Genomic DNA, 23,975 nt, shown 5'->3' with positions numbered 1-23,975 from the left:
GTTTAAGGTTGCCCTGGTTCATTTGTGTAGCAGACAACCATAAGCAAGTGCCTGTGGTTAAGAAAAAAATTAGGAAGAAATGCTTGAAACAGAGAGTAATCCATGCATTACCTTATTTTGTTGCCTTCGAATTGGGAAAAGACAGCCATGATCTAATTTCAGAGGCAGGACCCCTCGATGCCATTCTAGAGATGCCCAAAATTGTGCAGGAGGACAGTTTGAAGCCCACAAACCATACAACCTGAGACTATGTTAAAAAGAGTGTGTGGTGGGAAAGGATTGCTTAACAGGTACTGAGTTTCTGTTAAGGATAATGGAAACATTTGAAAATAGATGGTGATGATGGTTGCACAACATGGTGAGTGTAATTAATGTCAGTGAACTGTACATGTAAAAATAGTTGAGATGGCAAATGTTTTGTTGTATAGATTTTAACACAAGATTAAAAAAAGGCAGTGTTTCTCAAAGTGTGGTCCCTGGATCAGTAGTATCAGCATCACCTGCGAACTTGCAAGAAATACAATTTCTTGGGTCAGAAACTTGGGGGAAGGGCCCAGCAACCTGTGTTTTACCAAGCCTTCAGGTGATTCTGATGTGTGGTCTTGTTTGAGAACCACTGAGTAAGAACATCTCACTAAGACAGTGATTCTTGGTCAAGAGAGGGTCCCCTGGGGCATACGCCAGAATTTCTGGAATTAGGGGTACAAATGGCACATGTGGTTTGAAAAAGCCCCTTTAATGATTCTGATCTCCTCCCCACACCTTACCTACTTTGAGAATCTCTGAACCAGGCATGAATTTTAGCATTAAAAGCAACTTCTCATGTGTTATGGATTGAATTGTGTCCCCCCCCAAAATGTGTGTCAACTTGGCTACGCCCTGATTTCACGTATTGAGTGATTATCCACCATTCTATGATCTGGTGTGATTATCCTGTGTGTTGTAAATCCTAATCTCTGTAATATTAATGAGGCTGGATAAAAGGCAGTTATGTTAATGAGGCAGGACTCAATCTACAGAATTATGTTGTATTTTGGATTAATCTCTTTTCAGACATAAAAGAGAGGAAAGCAGAGAGACAGGGACCTCATTACCACCAAGCAAGAAGAATCAGGAGTAAAGTGTGTCTTTTGGACCCAGGGTCCTTGCTCTGAGAAACTCCTAGACCAAGTGAAAATTGATGACAAGGACTTCCCCCAGAGCTGACAGAGAGAGAAAGCCTTCCCCTGGAGCTGCTGCCCTGAACTGGGACTTTTAGCCTCCTAAACTGAAAGAATAAATTTCTGTTTTAAGCCTTCTGTTTGTTAAATACTTGTGGTATTTCTGTTATAGCAGCACTACACTAGATAACAAAGACACGCAAAAAAAGAGAAAGTAAGCACACATGAGTGTGTGGGACGCTGAGGTCTAATTATTTTAAACACTGCATGCCACTTCTGTTAGTGACTGATCCTTCCTACCTGTGATCTCACATTTAAATAGACAAACATTTTAAATTTGCTTTTTATTGAACAGTGTGACCCCCTGCTCCCGGACCCAGCCTCTGCATATGGCTTTCTCACCAGCTTGAAATTCCTCCGGGTGCTGAAGCCTCTCCAGTTGGCCTGGAGGGTCACGGCAGCCCACTTCTGCCTCAGGAATTCCTTCCTGGAAGGGAATGCAAAGCATGGAATAGCCTCTGACATTTCAAAGCCTTAGGGAAAAGGTAATAAAAGCCTTAGCCTAAGGGGGTTAGAGGGATAAGGAAATGCTGGGGAAATGGATACATACTTCTTTTTCAGAAGCCTGTATAGACCAAAGGAACCCTGGTGGTGTAGTGGTTAAGTGCTACGGCTACTAACCAAGAGGTCGGCAGTTCAAATCCACCAGGCGCTCCTTGGAAGCTCTACGGGGCCTATAGCGTCGCTGTGAGTCGGCATTGCCTCAACAGCACTGGGTTTGGGTTTTTGGTTTTATAGACCAAAAGACAGATGGCCAGGTTACCCAAAAAACCAAACCTATAGGACAGAGTAGAACTGCCCCATACAGCTTCCAAGGCCGTAAATCTTTAAGCAAGTAGACTGCCACATCTCTCTCCAAAGGAGTAACTGGTGGATTCGTTCCATAGACCTTTTGGTAGGCAGCTGAACGCTTTAACCACTGTGCCACCAAGACTCCTTCATGGCCAGGTTAGGAACATAAAATCTACTATCAGCATCTCAGTTTGTTCCTAATATTGCATTTGTGAATGAAGACAGTCCAATTTTTAAAATAATTTTTTAAATAATCAGGTACATCTTCCTCATTCCCTCCAAAGATCTATGAAGCGTTAAAAACCATTTTCAAGTTTTTATTCCTTGACTGGCCTGCCTTGTCTCACCACCAAAACCAGAAACTAGGCGATCATTCCAGGTTAGAAATCCCAGGACCCAAACCCCTCTCTGGGAGCAGGTCAAGGCAGGAAGGCACCCCCGCCAGCCCAGGGGCCCCCAACTACCTGGAAATCTCCGTCAAACTCTGATCTCTTCTGCTGGGAGGAATGTGGGGTGGACATGGAGGGATAATCGGGCTTGCGAGGGGAAGCAGAGACACGCAGGAAATTGTAGTACATATAGATACATCTTTCATTTGACACTTAGTTGAGTTTTCTTATCATTTCTAATAACTGTTTTCAGGGAATTTTCTTAGGTTTGGAACAGTGGCTCTCAATCATATTAAAATCTCCTAGAGAACTTTAATATTTTTTTTTTAGGTTCCACCGTAGTGTAATTAAGTCAGAATCTTTGCTGACGGGGTCTGGAAAATATGTGTGTGTGTATATATAAATATTTGGAGTAAACACACACGCACATTTAACTCCCTAGGTGATTCTAATATGCTGTCACAGTTGAGAAACACTGGTTTCCAAGGTAGACAATTATATCATCTGAAAACAAAGATAATTTGGCATGTCTAGGGCATACGAAAGACAACGAATAAGGAAGACCAAAGAAAAATTGATGCCTTTGAACTATGGTGTTGGCGAAGAATACTGAATATACCATAAACTGCCAGAAGAACGAACAAATCTGTCTTGAAAGAATCACAGACTGAATGCTCCTTAGAAGCAAGGATGGTGAAATTTTGTCTCGCCTACTTTGGACATGTTATCTGGAGGAATCAGTCCCTAGAGAAGGTCATGCTTGGTAAAGTAGAGAGTGAGCAAAAAAAGAGAAAGGCCCTCAAGGAGAAGGATTGACACGGTGGCTGCAACAATGGGCTCAAACACAGCAATGATTGTGAGGATGGCACAGGACTGGACAGTGTTTTGTTCTGTTGTACATAGGGTCACTATGAGTTGGAACTGACTCAGTGGCACCAAACAACAACAGGCAATTCTAATATGCAGCCATAGTTGAGAACCACCAGTTTCCAAAGTAAACAATTACATCATCTGAAAATAAAGATAATTTGGTAATGTCTAGAGAAATTTTTGTTGCCAGGACTCAGTGGTGGGGAGAGGGGGGTGTGGTTTTGTTATTGCATCTAATGGGTAGAGGCCAGGGATGCTGCTGAACATCTTACAATGCATAGGACAGCCCCCACAACAAAACTTATTTGGTTCCAAGTGTCAATAGTGCTGAGGTTGAGAAATCCTGATTTATACCTTCTCTGTTATTTTCTTGTCTAATTTCATTGGCCAGAAGAGCAAGAACGCCATTAAATATCAATGGTGAACACATCTGGAAGATAGAGTTGATATACTTTTATCTATTTCTCCTGCTAAGTACAACTAAAACCCCTGAAAATTGTGTATAAAACAAACATAAGAATATTCTAAAAGGTGTAGAGAAGAAAGAAGACTGGCTGGGGACCTTAAGACCCAAGGAATAACACAGCAGTAAGTTCCCCAGATTTTCTTTTTGTCTCATTGTCCCAGATTGGATAATGGAGATGCTAGCAATCTAGAAATACCAATGGGCGCAGACAATAAAAGTTGTAGCCCAAGGGAGGAGTGAGAACTCCCAACCACACCCAGCAGTAATAAGAGGCCTCTACCCATCTTGGGTGTTAATAGAGGCCGTGTGGGAAACCTATATTTCTACCCTCAATTGGCGGTAATGAATGGTAGCCCACTTATCTTTTCAGAGTAGTGTCAAAGAAAACCAGTTAAAACAAGAGGTTTAATTAAGACCTATAGCCTCATAACATAATATTTAAAACGTCCAGGTTTCAATCTAAAATCGCTCATCATACCAAGAACCAGGAGATATCAACTTGAATGAAAAAGACAGTCAATAGAAGCCAACACTGAGATGATAGAGATGTTAGTTATCATTAAAAAAAGAATGCTTCAATGAGTAATTACTAACACAATGGAAAGAAATTCTTTTTAAGTAAGAAAACGAAGATATAAAGAAGAGCCAGATGCATTCATTAAGGGTAGGGTTGCACAGCCACTTATTATAATTGTTGTCAATAAGTTGTACACCTATAAAAAGTTGAACTGTCAAAAGCTGTGTGATAGACATATTTACAACAACAATAACAAAAAGTAGCTGCTGAAGCTGCTTATATACAAACAAAAGCCTCTTGGGATTTGGATCCTTGATTTGGAAGTTTGGGGTCATGGTTTCATGGGACATCCCAGTTAATTGGTCTAGTTGTTTAGTGCTTCTGTTCTACCTCCTAGTTTGTTGCACAGTTCCTGTGGTCTTAAAAGCTTGCAAATGGTCATCCAAGGCACAACAATTGATCTCTATTCACCCGGGGCAACAGAGGAAGAAGGAGAGTCAGGAATAGGTGAAGGATATGGAATGCATGCCTAATTGCCTCCATGAACAACTGCCTCCTTTGTCATGAGACCAGAACTGGACAGTGCACGGCTACCATTACTGAACATTTTGATTAAAGATTCCATGGGAGAATACTAATCAAAAGAGGAAAAATGCAGAACACAATTTCAAATTTTTATGGACTCCAGACTTGAGGTAATCTTTAAAACAAACCAAAAATATCACCTGAAGCCTTCTTAAAACCAAACAATTGTTTAGCTTAACTGGTAAAAAATGTCTGCCTCCAGCATTGTGCTCTTTTAAGAACTATTCACATGGGATCAAAGTGACAACAGCAACTCAAAATACTAGACAGGAATCTTAGGAGGCAGTGAGTTTATGTTAATGGGGAGGAACAACTCAGAAAAGGAGGGTGAGAATAATTGTACAACTTGAAATATAATAAATGTCACTGAATTGTACATGTAGAAATGGTTGAATTGGTATATGTTTTGCTGTGTATATTCTCAACAACACCACAAAAATAAAATTAAAAGAAGGAAGAGCCAAATAAAAATTTTAGAACTGAAATTTAGAACACAATAACTGAAATAAAAAAAAACCTCAATGAACAGGTTCAACAACAAAATGGAAGAGACAGAGGAAAAAATTGGTGAACTTGAACATAAAACAATAGAAATTACCTAATCTGAATAACAGAGAGAAAAGAGACTGAAAAAAATGAACAGAGCTTCAGGGACCTGTGGGACTGTAACAAAAGCATCAGAGTCCCAGAGTGAGAGGAGAAAGACACAGGGCTGGAAAGACACTCAAAGAAATAAAGGCTGAAAACTTCCTAAATTTTGCAAAAGTCATAATCTACAGATTCAAGAAGCTGAGCAAATTGCAAACAGGATAAAGCAAAGACATCCACATTAAGACACATCATAGTCAAACTTCTGAAAACTAAAGACAGATGAAAAATCTTGAAAGCAATGAGAAAGAAACAACACCTACAAGGGAAAAACCATTAGAACGATGGCAAATTTCTCATCAGAAACCATGGAGAGAATGAAATGGTACACATATTCCAAGCACTAAAAGAAAACAACTATCAACTCAGAATTCTATATCCACTGCAATATCCTTTAGGGATTAAGGGGAAATCATGACATTCTCCGATGAGAAAGCTAAGAGAATTTGTTGTCAGCAGGCTTACACTAAAAGAATGGTAAAAGGAAGTTCTCTTAACAGAAGGGAAATGATAAAAGATGACACTTTGGAAGGAAGAAAGAATGTCATAAGCAAAAACATGGATAAATATGATAGGCTTTCCTTCTTCCCTAGAGCTTTTAAAATTATGCTTGGAAGTTAAAGCAGAATTCACAGCATTGTCTGATATGGCATACCTGAAGCTGTGCCTCTTTGAACAGCAGCATCAGAGGCTTAATACCATGTATAGACTGCACTAAAATAATCCAGTCAGCCAATAAACAAATAAACAAGCAAATAACAATAAAAACTCTCAGAAGAGGGGGACTAGTATCCACAGTTGCTACAATATATTATCAACAATGTCTAGATTCCAACAACAAAAAATTGCAAGTCATGTAATGAAACATAAAGTAGAAAAAAAGCAGGCAAGAGAAACTTCCTGTGACAGTGACCAGAAGTCAGATTTAATAGAAAAAGATGTCAAAGTAGCCGTTAAATTTGTTCACAGAACTAAAGATAAGCATGATTAGAGAAGTAAAGAAAGGTATGATGACAATGTCACATCAGATAAACCAAACCCATTGCCATGGCATCGGTTCTGACTCATACCAACCCTATAGGACAGAGTAGGACTTCCCCATAGGGTTTCCAAGGCTTTAATCTTTACAGAAGCAGACTGCCACATCCTTCTCCCTCAGAACAGCTCTTGGATTTGAACTTAAGCCTTTTGGGTTGGAGCACTCTAACCACTGCACCACCATGTCACATCAAATAAAGAATATCAATAAAGAGATAGAAATTATTTTTTTAAAAAGTTCCCGATGGAAATTCTGGAGTTGAAAAGTACAATAACTGAAATAAAAATCCACTAAAGGGGTTCAACATAGATTTGAACTGGTAGAAGAAAGAATTAGTGAACTTGAAGATAGACTGACAGAGATTATGTGAGCTGAAGAACGGAAAGAAAAAATGAAGAAAAATGAAAAGAGCCTCAAAGAAATGTGGGAGACCATTAAGCACAGAACATATGTATAATGGAAATAACAAAAAGAGAAAGGAGAAGAAAAAGTCTTTGAAGAAATATTGACTAAAAGCTTCCCAAGTTTACTGTAGATAGATAACTGCACATCCAGGAAACTTAACTGCAAGTAGGATAAATCCAAAAAGACACACAAACAGACACATTTTAGTAAAAATGCTGAAAGTCAAAGACAAGAAGAAAATCTTCAAAGAAGTAAGAGAAAAACAATGTGTCACTTACAAGAGAACCCCAATTAGATTAAGAGCTGACTTCTAGCAGAAACAATGGAGGCCAGAAGGCAGCGGGATAACACATTCAAAATGATCAAAGGAAAAAAAACAACTGTTATTCAAGAATTCTATACCCAGCAAACCTATATTTAAAAAATGAAGGCAAAATAAAAACTTTCCCAGATAAACAAAAACTGAGAGTATTTGTTACTAGCAGACTCACAAGAAATACTAAAGGAAGTGACTCCAGAAGGTAATTCAAATGCACATGAACAAAGAGCACTGTTAAAGTTAATTATGTCATTATGAAATGCATATTTTTCTCTCTTCTTCTCTCAAGTGATCTAAAATGCAATTGTACAAAATAATATATATGTAATGTACTCTTGGACCTATACCCAAAAACCCAACCCGTTGCTGTCGAGTCGATTGTGACTCATAGTAACCCTATAGCATGTAAAAATGTAATGTATGTGTAATATACTTGTCAATAACAGCACAAAGGAGGTGAGTGGGGGCAAAATTGTAATGGACTAAAAAAATGATGACAGATGAGAAAGTAATAACTATAACAATGTTTTACTAGATTTATAACACTAGTAGATACATTACGTATAACAATAATACCACAAAATGAGGGGTGGGGAATAGAGCTATATAGGAGTAATGTTTCTATGTATTACTAGAATGAAGCTACTATAAATCTGAACCTGATTATGATAATTTATGATGTATTTTGTAAACCCTAGAGTGGAGTCCCTGGGTGGCACAAATAGTTAAGCGCTTGACTACTAGTCCAAAGGCTGGTGGTTCAAATCCACCCAGAAGCTTCTCAGAAGACAGGTCTGGTAATCTGCCTCTGAAAGGTCACAGACTTGAAAATTCTATGGAGCAGTTCTATTCTACACATGTGGCATCGCCATGAGCTGGAATTGACTCCACAGAAACCAACAACATTGAAAACAGAGCAACCTCTTAAAAACTCAAAAACATATAGAAGAAATCATTAATAAAAATAAAATGCTGCATTAGAATATATTGACCGAATACAAAAGAAAGTAGTAAGAAGGAATTAGAGTAGCAAAAAAGACATGAGATGTATAGAAAACAAAGAGTAAATCTAACTATATCAATAACAACATTAAATATGAATGGATTAGACAATCCAATCAAATGGCAGAGATTGCCAGGATGAATAAAAAGGCATGATTCAATTATATGTTGTCTACAGGAGACACATTTTAAAATCAAAGATACAAAGAGGTTGAAAGTAAAAAAAAGATGGAAAAAATATGTCATGCAAACAGTAACCACAGGAAAGCTGGAGCAACTATACTAGTATCAGACAAAATAGAATTTAAAACAAAAAAACTTACTGGTGATAAAGAAAAAAAAAGAGGTACACTTTAAATGATAAAAGGGTCAGTCCTTCAGGAAGACATAACATATATGCATATAATCAACATATATCCATCTAATAATAGAGCACCAAAATATATGAAGCAAAAACTGACAGAAATGAAGGAAGAAATAGAAAATTCAACAATGATTGTTGGAGACTTCAGTACTCCACTTTCAATAATGGATAGAGCAACTAGACAGAAGATCAGCAAGGAAATAGAAGACTTGAACAACACTGTAAACCAAGTAGACCTAACAGACATTCATAGAACATTCCACCCAACAACAATAGAACATACACACTTCTCAAGTGCACACATTTTTTATACATCTCATGTCCTTTTTTTTGTTCCTCTAGTTCCCTTTTCCAGCTTTATTTTGTACTGAGTGAATATTTTCTAATGTAATATTAATTTCATTAATGATCTATTTCTATATTCTCCAGGATATACCACACAGTAGGCCATAAAACAAACCTCAATAAATTTAAAAAGATAGAAATAATACAAAGCATGTTGCCCAACCACAATGAAATGAAATTAGAAGTCAGTAACAGAGAAAAATTTGGGAAACTCACAAGTATATGGAACTTAAATGCATGTAGAGGGAATATTTAAGAAGTTATGAGTTGGAATCGACTCGACAGCAGTGGGTTTGGTTTTTTGGTTTTTATATTATAAATGGAGAAGGCTAAATAGACATAAAGAGAAGTACAGTTCCTATACTTCACTCAAAGTGGTAAAATGATGACTGTGTTGTGTTTTTTTTTAATAATTTTTATTGAGCTTTAAGTGAACATTTACAAATCAAGTCAGTCTGTCACATATAAGCTTATATACACCTTACTCCATACTCCCACTTACTCTCCCCCTAATGAGTCAGCCCTTCCAGTCTCTCCTTTCATGACAATTTTGCCAGTTTCTAACCCTCTCTACCCTCCCATCTCCCCTCCAGATAGGAGATGCCAACACAGTCTCAAGTGTCCACCTGATACAAGTAGCTCACTCTTCATCAGCATCTCTCTCCTACCCATTGTCCAGTCCCTTCCATGTCTGATGAGTTGTCTTCAGGAATGGTTCCTGTCCTGGGCCAACAGAAGGTTTGGGGACCGTGACCGCCGGGATTCATGTGTTGTGTTTTTTAATGTAATATGTAGACCTGCCACTAGAAGAACTACACAAAGAGGTATACTCAAAAACACTAAAGATAAATCAAATTGGAATTCTAAAAAGTGTTTAAGTAACTGTCTTAGCTATCTAGTGCTGCTATAACAGAAATACCACAAATGGATGGCTTCAAAAAACAGATGTTTATTCTCTCACAGTCTGGTAGGCTAGAAGTCCAAATTCAGGGCATTAGCTCCAGGGGAAGGCTTTCTCTCTCTGTCACCTCTGGAGAAAGGTCCTTCTAATCAATCTTCCCCTGGACTAGGAAATTCTAAGAGCAGGAACCTCAGGTCCAAAGGACAGGCTCTGCTCCTGGCACTTCTTTCTTGGTGGTATAAGGCTCCCGTCTCTCTGCTCAATTATCTCTCTTATATCCCAAAAGAAATTGGCTCAAGACACAATCCAATCCTGTAGATTGAGTCCTGCTTCATTAACATAACAGCCACCTATTCTTCCCTCATTAACATCATTTGTGTTAGGTGCCCTCAAGTCGGCTCCGACTCAAAACGACCCTATGCACAACAGAATGAAACACTGCCCGGTCCTGCGCCATCCTTACAGTTGTTGTTATGCTTGAGCCTATTGTTGCAGCCACTGTGTCAATCCACCTCGCTGAGGGTCTTCCTCTTTTCTGCTGACCCTGTACTTTGCCAACCATGATGTCCTTCTCCAGAGACTGACACCTCCTGACAACATGTCCAAAGTATGTAAGACACAGCCTCGCCATCCTTGCCTCTAAGGAGCATTCTGGTTGTACTTCTTCTAAGACAGATTTATTCGTTCTTCTGGCAGTCCATGGTATATTCAATATTCTTCGCCAACACCACAATTCAAAGGCTTCAATTCTTCTTCGATCTTCCTTATTCATTGTCCAGCTTTCACATGCATATGACATGATTGAAAATACCATGGCTTGGGTCAGGCGCACCTTAGTCTTCAAGGTGACATCTTTGCCCTTCAACACTTTAAAGAGGTCCTTTGCAGCAGATTTACCCAATGCAACACGTCTTTTGATTTCTTGACTGCTGCTTCCATGGCTGTTGATTGTGGATCCAAGCAAAATGAAATTCTTGACAGCTTCAATCTTTTCTCCATTTATCATGATGTTGCTCACTGGTGCAGTTGTGAGGATTTTTGTTTTCTTTATGTTAAGGTGTAATCCATACTGAAGGCTGTGGTCTTTGATATTCATTAGTAAGTGCTTCAAGTCCTCTTCACTTTGAGCAAGCAAGGTTGTGTCATCTGCACAATGCAGGTCGTTAACGAGTCTTCCACCAGTCCTGATGCCCTGTTCTTCTTCATATAGTCCAGCTTCTCAGATTATTTGCTCAGCATACAGATTGAATAGGTATGGTGAAAGAATACAACCCTGATGCACACCTTTCCTGACTTTAAACCAACCAGTATCCCCTTGTTCTGTCTGAACAACTACCTCTTGATCTATGTAAAGGTTCCTCATGAGCACTATTAAATGTTCTGGAATTCCCATTCTTCACAGTGTTATCCATAATTTGTTATGATCCACACAGTCGAATGCCTTTGCATAGTCAATAAAACACAGGCAAACATCCTTCTGGTATTCTCTGCTTTCAGCCAGGATCCATCTGACATCAGCAATGATATCCCTGGTTCCACGTCCTCTTCTAAAACTGGCCTGAATTTCTGGCAGTTCCCTGTCGATATACTGCTGCAGCCATTTTTGAATGATCTTCAGCAAAGTTTTGCTTGTGTGTGATATTAATGATATTGTTCTATAATTTTCACATTCGGTTGGATCACCATTCTTGGGAATAGGCATAAATAGGGATCTCTTCCAGCCAGTTGGCCAGGAAGCTGTCTTCCATATTTCTTGGCATAGACAAATGAGCACCTCCAGAGGTGCATCCGTTTGTTGAAACACCTCAATTGATACTCCATCGATTCCTGGAGCCTTGTTTTACACCAATGCCTTCAGAACAGCTTGGACTTCTTCCTTCAGTACCATCAGTTCCTGATCATATAAAAAAAAAAAAAATTTTTTTTTTTTTTTTTTTTTATGATCCTTTGAAATGGTTGAGCAACGACTAACTCTTTTTGGTATAATGACTCTGTGTATTCTTTCCATCTTCTTTTGATGTTTCCTGTGTTACTTAATATTTTCCCCATAGAATCCTTCACTATTGCAACCCAAGGTTTGAATTTTTTCTTCAGTTCTTTCAGCTTGAGAAACACCGAGCGTGTTCTTCTCTTTTGGTTTTCCATTTCCAGCTCTTTGTCTTTTCGAGAGGCCCTTTGAAATCTTCTGTTCAGTTCTTTTACTTCATCAATTCATCCTTTTGCTTTAGCTGCTTGATGTTCGAGAGCAAGTTTCACAGTCTCCTCCGACATCTATCTTGGTCTTTGCTTTCTTTCCTGTCTTTTCAATGACCTCTTGGTTTCTTCATGTATGATGTCCTTGATGTCATTCCACAACTCGTCTGGTTTTTGGTCACCAGTGTTCAATGCGTCAAATCTATTCTTGAGATGGTCTTTAAATTCAGGTGGGATATACTCAAGGTCATATTTTGGCTCTCATGGACTTGCTCTGATTTTCTTCAGTTTCAGCTTGAACTTGCATATGAGCAATTGATGGTCTGTTCCACAGTTGGCCCCTGGCCTTGTTCTGACTGATGGAGCTTTTCCATTGTCTCTTTCCACAGATGTAGTCAATTTGATTTCTGTATGCTCCATCTGGCGAGGTCCATGTGTATAGTCTCCGTTTATGTTGGTGAAAGAAGGTGTTTGCAATGAAGAAGTCGTTGGTCTTGCAAAATTCTATCCTTTGATCTCCAGCATTGTTTCTATCACCAAGGCCATATTTTCCAACTATTGATCCTTCTTCTCTGTTTCCAACTTTCACATTAAAATCACCAGTAATTATCAATGCATCTTGATTGCATGTTTGATCAATTTCAGACTGCAGCAGCTGATAAAAATCTTCTATTTCTTCACCTTTGGCCCTAGTGGTTGGTGTGTATATTTGAATAATAGTCGTATTAACTGGTCTTCCTTGTAGGCGTATGGATATTATCCTATCACTGACAGCATTGTACTTCAGGTAGATCTTGAAATGTTCTTTTTGACAATGAATGCAACACCATTCCTCTTCTAGTGGTCATTCCCAGGACAGTAGACTATATGATTGTCCGATTCAAAATGGCCAATACCAGTCCATTTCAGTTCACTAATGCCTAGGATATCGATGTTTACGTGTTCCATTTCATTTTTGATGATTTCTAATTTTCCTAGATTCATATTTCATACATTCCAGGTTCCGACTATTAATGGAGTTTGCAGCTATTTCTTCTCATTTTGAGTCATGCCACATCAGCAAATGAAGGTCCCGAAAGCTTTACTCCATCCATGTCATTAAGGCTGAGTCTACTTTGAGGAGGCAGCTCTTCCCCCGTCATCTTTTGAGTGCCTTCCAACCTGGGGGGCTCATATTCCAGCACTATTTCAGACAGTGTTCTGCTGCTATTCATAAGGTTTCACTGTGTAACACTTTTCAGAAGTAGACTGCTGGTTCCTTCTTCCTAGTCTGTCTTAGTCTGGAAGCTCAACTGAAACCTGTTCTCCATGGGTGACCCTGCTGGTATCTGAATTCCAGTGGCATAGCTTCCAGTATCACAGTAATACGCAAGCCCCCACAGTACGACAAACTGACAGACACATGGGGGATTAACATCATAGATGTAGGATTTACAACACATAGGAAAATCACAACAGATGACAAAATGGTGGATGATAACACAATACTGGGAATCATGGTCTAGCCAAATTGATACACATATTTTTTGGGGACACAATTCAATCCATGACGGTAACTCACAGAAAAAAGAAAACAGAGAAATGAAAAACAGAGAACAAACAGAAAAAAAACAAAAAAACTGGCAGACTTAAGCTCTAATACATATTACATGTAAGTGGCCTAAATACACCAATTAAAAGTCAGAGGTTGGCAAAGTGGATTTAAAAATGTAACTCAACTACGTACTGCTATAAGAAACTTTAAATATAGTCATACAGTTAGGTTTAAAGTAAAAGGATGGAAAAGCATGTATCATGCAAATATTAAGCAAAAATAGCAAAAAAATGAGTATATTACTATCAAATAAAGTAGGCTTTAGAGTAAAGAAAGTTACCAGAGACAGAGACATTACATAATGATAAAAAGGTCAATCCACCAAAAAGACATAGCCATCCTAAATGTGTACGTACGAAACAACAGATCTGCAAAACATGTGAAACAAAAACTGATAGAACTGAAAGGAAAAATGGGCAAATTCACAATTACAGTGGGAGATCTCAACACTGCTCTCTCAACACTTGGTGGAACAACTAGGCAGAAAATCAGCAAGGTTATAAAAGAACTCAACACCATCAACCAACAGGATCTAATCAATATTTTTTAAAGCACTCTCTCTACTCAACAATAGCAGAATACATGTTTTTCTCAAATGCCCATGGAACATATACCAAGATAGACCATATCCTGGTCTATACAGTAAACCTCAATAAACTTCAATAAAATCACACAGAGTGTGTGTCTCTGACCACAATGGAATCAAACTAGTGATCAATAACAGAAAGATTACAGGAAAATCTCTTGGAAACTAAACAGCATGCTTCAAAATAACTATTGTGAAAAACAGGAATGTCAAGGAAAATTAAAAAATACATTGAACTGCATGGAAATAAAAAGACAATATATCAAAATTTCTGGGACACAGGGACTGTAGTGCTGAAGGGTAATTTATAGCACTAAATGCTTGCATTAGAAAAGAAGAAAAGTCTTGGATCACTAACTTAAGCTCCCGTCTTAAGAAACTAGAAAAAGAAGAGCAAAATAAATCTAAAGCAAGGAGAAGGAAGGAAATAATAAAAGCGAGAGCAGAAATCAATGAAACTGAAAACAGAAAAAAACAGAGAAAACCAGTGAAACAAAAGGCTAGTTCTTTGAAAAGAAAGTAAAATTGACGAATCTCTAACAAGACTGACAAAGAAAAAGAGGAGACACAAATTACCTATATCAGGAACGAAATAGGGGTGTCATTATAGATCCTGTGGCCATTAAAAGGATAATGAAGGAATACTACAAACTAATCTACACACATAAATGTGACAAACCCCCTAAAAAACCAAACCCACTGCCCTTGAGTCAATTCGGATGCATAGCGACCCTATAGGATAGAGTAGAGCTGCCCCACAGGACTTCCAAGGCTGTAAATCTTTACTGATGCAGACTGTCACATCTATCTCCTGTAGAGCAGCTGGTGGAGAACAAACCTATTGGTTAGCAGCTAAGCACTTGAACCACTGCACCACCAGGACTTGGTTATAAATTTGACAACTTAGATAAAATGGATCAATTTCTTGAAAAATACAAACTACCAAAACTCACCCAATATGAAGGAGATCCTCTGAATAGTCCTGTAACTATTAAGGAAACTGAATTCAAAATTTAAAAATTCCTCAAAAGGAAATCTCCAGAACCAGACAGTTTCACTGGAGAATTCTACCAAATCTTAAATGTTAAAAAAATGTTTAAAAGTTCTAAACAATCTTTTCCAAAAAAATAGGAGAGAACATTTCCCAATTCATTTTAGAAAGCTATATTACTGTGCTACCAAAGCCAGTCAAAGACAGTACAAAAGAAGAAAACTACAGGCCTTGTGAATACAGATGCAAAAATTCTTAAAAAAAAAATTATCACATAGAATTTAGCAATATAAAAAAGGAAATATACACTATGACCAAGTGGGTTTTATTCCAGGACTGCAAGGCTGACTCAGTATTTGAAAATCAATCAATGTAATCCACCGTATTAAAAGTCTTAAGAAGAGAGATGACATGATCGTATTAACTGATGCAGAAAACAGCTTTTAACAAAATTCAACACCTATTCATGTACACTAAGAACAGATGGGAATTTCCTCAACTTGATAAAGAGCACCTACAAAGAATCTACAGCTAATGTCATACTTAATGGTGAAAAACTGATTGCTTTCCCCCAAAGACAGTGAAAAAGGCAAGGATATCCACTCTTGCCACTCCTGTTCAATAGTACTGGAAGTTCTAGCCAGTGAAGTAAGGCAAGAAAAGGGGGGAGGCATGCAGATTGCAATGGAAGAAGCAAAATTGTTCCTATTTACAAATGACATGATATTAAGGGATCTTCAAAAAATAAGTGACCTTAGCAAGGTCACAGGATCAAGGCACAAAAATAAATCATATTTCTATATACTAGAACACATTGACATAGGAATGAAAAATATAATACCACTTACAATCCTTCAAAAATGAAATATTAAGATGTAAATATAACAATTACCACCACTTTTCTGTCACTGTCAGTGAGAGGAAATTATCCACACGCCTACAAGGTAGACCAGAGCCCTGGTGGCACAGCGGTTAAGAGCCCAGCTGCTAACCAAAAGGTTGGCAGTTCAAATCCACCAGCCAATCCTGGGAAAACATATGGGGCAGTTCTACTGTGTCCTACAGGGTGGCTATAAGTCAGAATTGACTTGAAAATAACTGGCTTGGCTTTTTTGTTTTTTTTTTACAAGGGAAATCAGTCAATATGATTATTGTTCAAATTTATGCACCAACCGCTAATGCTGAAGATGAAGAAATTAAAGATTTTTACCAGCTTCTGCAGTCTGATATTGATCAAACAATCAGGATGTACTGACAATTACTGGTGACTGGAATGCAAAAATTGAGAACAAAGAAAAAGGATCAATAGTTGGAAAATATGGCCTTGGTGATAGAAAGGGGTACCAGAGATTGCATGATAGAATTTTGCAAGACCAACAAATTCTTCACTGCAAATACCTTTTTTCAACAACACAAACAGAGACTATACTCATCGACCACACTGAATGGAATACACAGGAATCAAATCAATTACATTTGTGGAAAGAGACGATGGAGAAGCTCAATATCATCAGTCAGAACAAGGCCAGGGGATGACTGTGGAAGAGACCATCAATTGCTTGTGTGCAATTTCAAGTTGAAGCTGAAGAAGATTAAAACAAGTCCATGAGAGCCAAAGTATGACCTTGAGTATATCCCATCTGAATTTAGATACTACCTGAAGAATAGATTTGATGCGTGACCAAAGACCAGATGAGTTGTGGGATGGCATCAAGGACATCATACATGAAGAATGCAAAAGGTCATTAAAAAGACAAGAAAGAAAGAAAAGACCATAATGGATGTCAGAAGAGACTCTGAAACTTGTTCTCGAATGTAGAGGAGCTAAAGCCAATGGAAAAAATAATGAAGTAAAAGAACTGAACAGAAGATTTCAAAGGGCAGCTCGAGAAGACAAAGTAAAGTATTATAATGACATGTGCAAAGACCTGGAATTAGAAAACCAAAGGGGAAGAACATGCTGAGCATTTCTCAAGCTGAAAGAACTGAAGAAAAAATTCAAGCTTCAACTTGCAGTATTGAAGGATTCTATGGGCAAATGGATCCTGTTGGCACAGAGGTTAGACATTCGGCTGCTAATCAAAAGGTTGGCAGTTCAAGTGCACCAGCCACTCCTTGGAAACCCTATGGCCCAGTTCTACTCTGTCCTGTAAGATCACTATGAGTCGGAATCCACTTGAAGGCACTTAACAACAACAACAATGGGCAAAATATTGAATGGCACAGGTAACATCAAAAGAAGATGAAAGGAATACACAGAATCACTGTACCAAAAGAAATGGCCAGTGTTCAACCATTTAAGGAGGTAGCATATGATACCAATAGCACTGAATGAAGAAGTCCAAGCTGCACTGAGGCATTGGTGAAAAACAACGGTCCAGGAATTGATGGAATACCAATTGAGATGTTTCAACAAATGGATGCAGTGCTGGAGGTGCACACTCATCTATGCCAAAAAATTTGGAAGACAGCTACCTGGCCTACTGACTGGAAGAGATACACATTTGTGCCAATTCCACAGAAAGATGATCCAACAGAATGTGAAAATTATTGAACAATATCATTAATATCACACGCAAGTAAAATTTTGCTGAATATCATTCAAAAGTGATTGTAGCAGTACATTGACAGGGAACAGCCAGAAATCCAAGACAGATTCAGAAGAAGACTTGGAATGAGGGATATCATTGCTGATGTGAGATGGATCTTGGTTGAAAGTAGAGAGCACCAGAACGATGTTTACCTGTGTTTTATTGACTATGCAAAGGCATCTGATTGAGTGGATCATAACAAATTATGAATAACATTGCAAAGAATAAGAAGTCCAGAATACTTAATTGTGCCCACAAGGAACCTGTACCTAGACCAAAAGGCAGTCATTTGAACAGAACAAGGGACTACTCCACGGTCTAAAACCATGAAAGGTGTACGTCAGGGTTGTATCCTTTCACCATACTTATAAAATTTGTATGCTGAGCAAATAATCTGAAAAGCTGGACTATATGAAGAAGAACAGGGCATCAGGGCTGGAGGAAGACTCATTAACAACCTCCTTGCTAAAAGAGAAGAGGACTTGAAGCAATTACTGATGCAGATCAAGAAAACAAAAATCCTTGCAACTGGACCTATAAGCAACATCACGATAAACGGAGAAAATATTGAAGTTGTCAAGGATTTCATTTTACTTGGATCCACAATCAATGCCCATGGAAGCAGCAGTCAAGGAATCAAAGGATGTATTGCATTGGGCAATCTGCTGCAAAAGACCTCTTTAAAGTATTTAAAAGCAAAAATGTCACTTTGAGGACTAAGGTGCACCTGACCTAAGCCATGGTATTTTCAATCACCTCATACGCAAGCAAAAGCTGACAATAAATAAGGAAAACCAAGAAGAATCAATGCCTTGAATTATGATGTTGGCAAAGGATGTGAACATATCATGGACTGCCAGAAGAATGAATAAATCTGTCTTGGGAGAAGTACAGCCAGAGTGCTCCTCAGAAACAAGGATAAGACTTTGTCTCACCTACTTCGGACATGTTATCAGGAGGGACTAGTCCCTGCAGAAGGACATCATGCTGGGTAAAGCAGAGGTTGAGTGAAAAAGTGGAAGACTTATAAGGAGATGAACTGACACAGTGGCTGCAACAATGGGCTCAAGCATAACAATGATTGTGAGGCTGGCACAGGACTGGGCAGTGTTTTGTTCTGTATATAGGGTTGCTATGAGTCAGAACTGACTCAATGGCACCTAACAACAACAACAACATAGGAGGAAATCTTTTGGATCTAAGTCTAGGCATAGAGTTCTCAGACTCAACATCAAATAGTATAATCCATAAAAGGAAAATCTGATAAATTGGTATTTGTTAAAATTAAAAACTTTTGCTTTGCAAAGACCCTGCTAAGAGGATAAAAAGACAAACTGTCGACTGAGAGGAAATATTTGCAAACCTGATATCCTACAAAAGACCAATATCTATAGTATATAAAGAATTCTCAGAACAATAAACAATCCAATTAGAAAATGGGCAAACGATGTACATAGATATTTCATTGAAGAGGATATATACAGATTGCAAATAAGCGCATGAACAGATGTCCAACATCATTAACCATTAAAGAAATGCAAATTAAAACTACAATGAGATGTCACTATACACCTACTAGAATTGCTAAAATTAAAAATGGCCACACAAACTGATTAAAGAAAAACAGGAAAGGAAGTAAATAACCCGAATAAAAAATAGACGGTTGATATCACAACAGACCCAACTGAAATAATAACGGTCATAACAGAATACCATGAAAAATTGTATGTACAGAAAATGGACAAATTTCTAGACTCACACTACCTACCTAAACTGACACAAACAGAAATAGAAAAACTAACAGATCCATAACAAAAGAAAAGATTGAAGAGGTAGTAAAAAAAAAAAACTCCCAACAAAAAAAAGACCCTGGCCTGGACAGCTTCACTGGAGAATTCTATCAAACTTTCAGAGAAGAGCTAACACCAATACTACTCAAGCTATTTCATGGCTTGGAAAAGGAAGGAGTATTCCTGAACTCATTCTATGAAGCCAGCATAACCCTGATACCAAAGCCAGACAAAGACATTGCAAAAAAAGAAAACTACAGGCCAATATCTCTCATGAATAAAAAAAAATCTCATGAATATTGACACAAAAATTCTCAACAAAGCTCTAGCCAATAGAATTCAACAGCATATAAAAATATAATACATCATGACTAAGTGGGATTCATACCAGGTATGCAGGGATGGTTCAACATTAGAAAATCAATCAATGTAATCCACCACATAAATAAAACAAAAGAAAATAACTACATGATCTTATCAATTGATGCAGAAAAGGCATTTGACGAAGTCCACTGCCCATTCCTGATGAAAACTCACAGCAGAACAGGAAGAGAAGAGAAATTCCTTGATATAATAAACAGCATTTATACAAAGCCAACAGCCAACGTCATTCTAAATGGAGCGGGACTGGAAGCATTCCCCTCAAGAACAGAAACCAGATAAGGATGCTCCTTATCACCACTCTGATTCAACATTGTGCTGGAAGTCCTAGCTAGAGCAGTAAGGCAAGAAAAAGAAATAAAGGGCATTCAGACCAGTTAGGAAGAGGTAAAAGTATCCATATTTGCAGATAATATGATCTTATACACAGAAAACCCCCCAAAAATCCATGAGAAGACTACTGGAACTAATAGAAGATTTCAGCCAAGTATCAGGATACAAGATTAACATATAAAAATCAGTTGGATTCCTCAGCACCAACAAAGAGAACTTCAAAAAGGAAATCACCAAATCAGTACCATTTATAATAGCCCCCAAGAAGATAAAGTGCTTAAGAATAAATCCAGCCAGGGATGTAAAAGACCTATACAAAGAAAACTACAATACACTACTGTATGAAACCAAAAGACATATACGTAAGTGGGAAAACATACCATGCTCATGAATCCCACGCATTGCTGTCAAGTCGATTCCAACTTATAGCGACCCTATAGAACAATAGAACAGAGTAGAACTGCCCCACAGAGTTTCCAAGGAGTGCCTAGTGGACTGCTCATGAATAGGAAGATTCAACATTGTGAAAATTTCAGTTCTACCCAAAGCTATCTACAGATACAATGCAACCTCGATCCAAATTCCAACAGCATTTTTTAATGATATGGAGAAACAAATCACCAACTTTAGATGGAAAGGGAAGAGGCCCCAGATAACTAAAGCATTACTGAAGAAGAAGAACAAAGTGGGAGGCCTCACACTACCTGATTTTAGAACCTATTATACAGCCACAGTAGTCAAAACAGCCTGATACCGGTACAACAGACATATAGATCAGTGCAACAGAATTAAGAATCCAGAGATAAATCCAACCATCTATAAGCAGCTGAGGAGCCCTGGTGGTGAAGTTGTTAAGAGCTTGGCTGCTAACCAAAACGCTGTCAGTTCAAATCCACCAGCTGCTCCTTGGAAACCCTATGGGGCAGATTTACTCTGTCCTGTAGGGTTGCTATGAGTCGGAATCAACTCGATGGCAAAGGGTTCAGTTTTTTTTTTTTTTTTTAATGAGCAGCTCATATTTGACAAAAGGCCAAAGTCCATTAAATGGAAAACGGTCTGTTTAACAAAGGGTGCTGGCATAACTGGATGTTCACCTGTAAAAAAAATCAAACAAGATCCATACCTCACACCATACGCAAAAACTAATTGAAAATGGATCAAAGACCTAAATATAAAATCTAAAATGATAAAGATCATGGGAAAAAAAATAGGGGTAATGCTAGGGACCCTAATACATGGCATAAATAGAATACAAACCATAACTAACGATGCACAAACACTAGAAGAGAAACTAGATAGCTTAGCTCTTAAAAATTAAACACTTATACTCATCAAAAGACTTTGCCAAAAGAGTAAAAAGAGAACCTACAGACTGGGGAAAAACTTTTGGCTACAACATTGAGAGTTCACTGATAAATCAACGATCAACTGATTTTCAACAAGGGTGTGAAATCCATTCAGTGGAGGAAGGAAGAGCCTTTTCAATAAATGTTATTGGGAAAATTGGATTTCCACATGCAGCCACCCGCCCACCACTGCTGTCAAGTTGATTGCAACTCACAGCAACTCTATAGGGCAGAGTAGAACTGCCACATAGAGTTTCCAAGGAGTGCCTGGCAGATTTGAACTGCTGACCTCTTAGTTAGCAGCCATAGCACTTAGCCACTACACCAAGAAGAATAAATAATCCGCATCTCACACCACACATTAAAAAAAAAAACAACAACTCAAGCTGGATCAAGTACCTAAATGTGAAAGTTAAAACTATAAAATTCTTAGAAGAAAATATAAGGGCATGGCTCTGGGACCTAGCTTTTAGTGATGGATTCTCAGATATCACAACAAGAGCACAAGCAGCAAAAGACAAAATAGATAAAGGGGACCTCGTAACAATTAAATACTTTTGTTCATCAAAGAACTTTATAAACCAAGTGAAAAGACAAACCTACTGGTTGGGAGAAAATGTTTGGGAACCATATATTTGATAAGAGTCTAACACTTAAAATATATATAAAATTTCTCCAAATTAACAACAAAAAGACAAACAACCCAATCAAAAACTGGGCAAAGGACTTGAACAGACATTTCACCAAAAAGAATATTCAAATGACCAACAAGCACATGAAAAGATGCGCATTGTCATTAGTCACTGGGAAGAAGCAAATCAAAGCCACAATGAGGTATCATCTCATCCCCATTAGAATGGCAACAATCAAAGCCAAACAAACAAAAAACCCAGAAAACAACAGGCATTGCTGAGGCTGTGGAGAAACTGGAACCCTCATCCATTTCTGGTGGGAATGTAAAATGGTACAGCTGCAAAACAGTTCAGCAGTTCCTTAAAAAGTTGAACATAGAATTACCATATGTCATGGATTGAATTGTGTCCCCCAAATTGTGTGTATCAGTTTGGCTGGGTGATGATTTCCAGAATTGTGTGATTGTCCACCATTTTTTCATCTGATGTGATTTTCCTATGTGTTGTAAATACTGCTTCCATGGTGTTAATGAGGGGGGCTGGGTGGCAGGAGTGTTGATGAGGCAGGACTCAACCTATGGGATTGGATTGTGTCTTGAGTTGGTTTCTTTTGGGATATAAAAGAAATGAGTGAGCAGAGAGACAGGGGGACTTCATACCACCAAGAAAGCAGTGCTGAGAGCAGAGCATATCCTTTGAACCCAGGACACTTGAGAGGAGAAGCTCCTAGCCCAGGGGAAGATTGATAAGAAGGACCTTCCTCCAGAGCTGACAGAGAGAAAGCCTTCTCCTAGAGCCGAAGCCCTGAATTTGGACTTCTATTTACTGCGAGGAAATAAATTTCTCTTTGTTAAAGCCATCCCCTTGTGGTATCTCTGTTATAGCAGCACCAGATGACTAAGACACCATATGACTCAGCAGTTCCAATCCTGGGTATATACCCACAAGAAGTGAAAGCAGGGACACAAACAGAAACCTGTATACCAGTGTTCATTGTCTCACTTTTCACAATAGCCAAAAGGTGGAAACAATCTAAATGTCCATCAACAGATGAACGGATACACAAAATGGGGTGTATACACACAATGGAATACTACTCAGCCGTAAAGAGAAATGAAGTCCTGATACATGAACCCTGAAGACATGATGCTGAACGAAATAAGTCATCACAAAAGGACAAATATTGTATGATGTAACTTATATGAAATAACCAAATATATATATTAAAAAAAAAAACCCAAACCCAGTGCCGTCGAGTCGATTCCGACTCATGGCGACCCTATAGGACAGAGTAGAACTGCCCCATAGAGTTTCCGAGGAGCACCTGGCGGATTTGAACTGCTGGCCCTTTAGTTAGCAGCTATAGCACTTAACCACTACGCCACCAGGGTTTCCACGCAAATATATAGCAACCAAATATTTTTAGCGGTTACCAAGGATGGGAGGGAAGGGGAAAGGGAGAGGTTTTGCCCAGGGGGCACTGAGTTTATGTTAATGTGGAGGAATAAATTGGAAAGAATTGTGGTAATGGCTGCATGACATGAAAAATGTAATCTATGACACTGAATTATACATGTAGAAATTGTTGGATTTTGTTGTGTATATTTTCACCACAAATGCAAAAAATTACTGCATGCAAATCTATAATTATCTCAAAATAAAATGTTTGACTGAAA

General features: G+C 38.3%; 1 protein-coding gene across 1 annotated transcript in view; it reads right to left on the bottom strand.

Moving 5' to 3' along the window:
* MYO7B (myosin VIIB) overlaps nt 1–23,975 on the bottom strand; it is a 115,527-nt gene that overhangs the window by 31,409 nt on the left and 60,143 nt on the right. The window contains exon 19 of the mRNA XM_049887940.1: nt 1,563–1,647. Coding sequence (XP_049743897.1) covers nt 1,563–1,647 — 85 coding nt within the window. The remainder of the gene's footprint in view (nt 1–1,562; nt 1,648–23,975) is intronic.

This window comes from Elephas maximus, chromosome 6 (genome assembly GCF_024166365.1).
Source record: "Elephas maximus indicus isolate mEleMax1 chromosome 6, mEleMax1 primary haplotype, whole genome shotgun sequence".
In the NCBI taxonomy this organism is placed as follows: domain Eukaryota; kingdom Metazoa; phylum Chordata; class Mammalia; order Proboscidea; family Elephantidae; genus Elephas; species Elephas maximus.
This window is presented reverse-complemented; position numbering and strand designations above follow the sequence as displayed.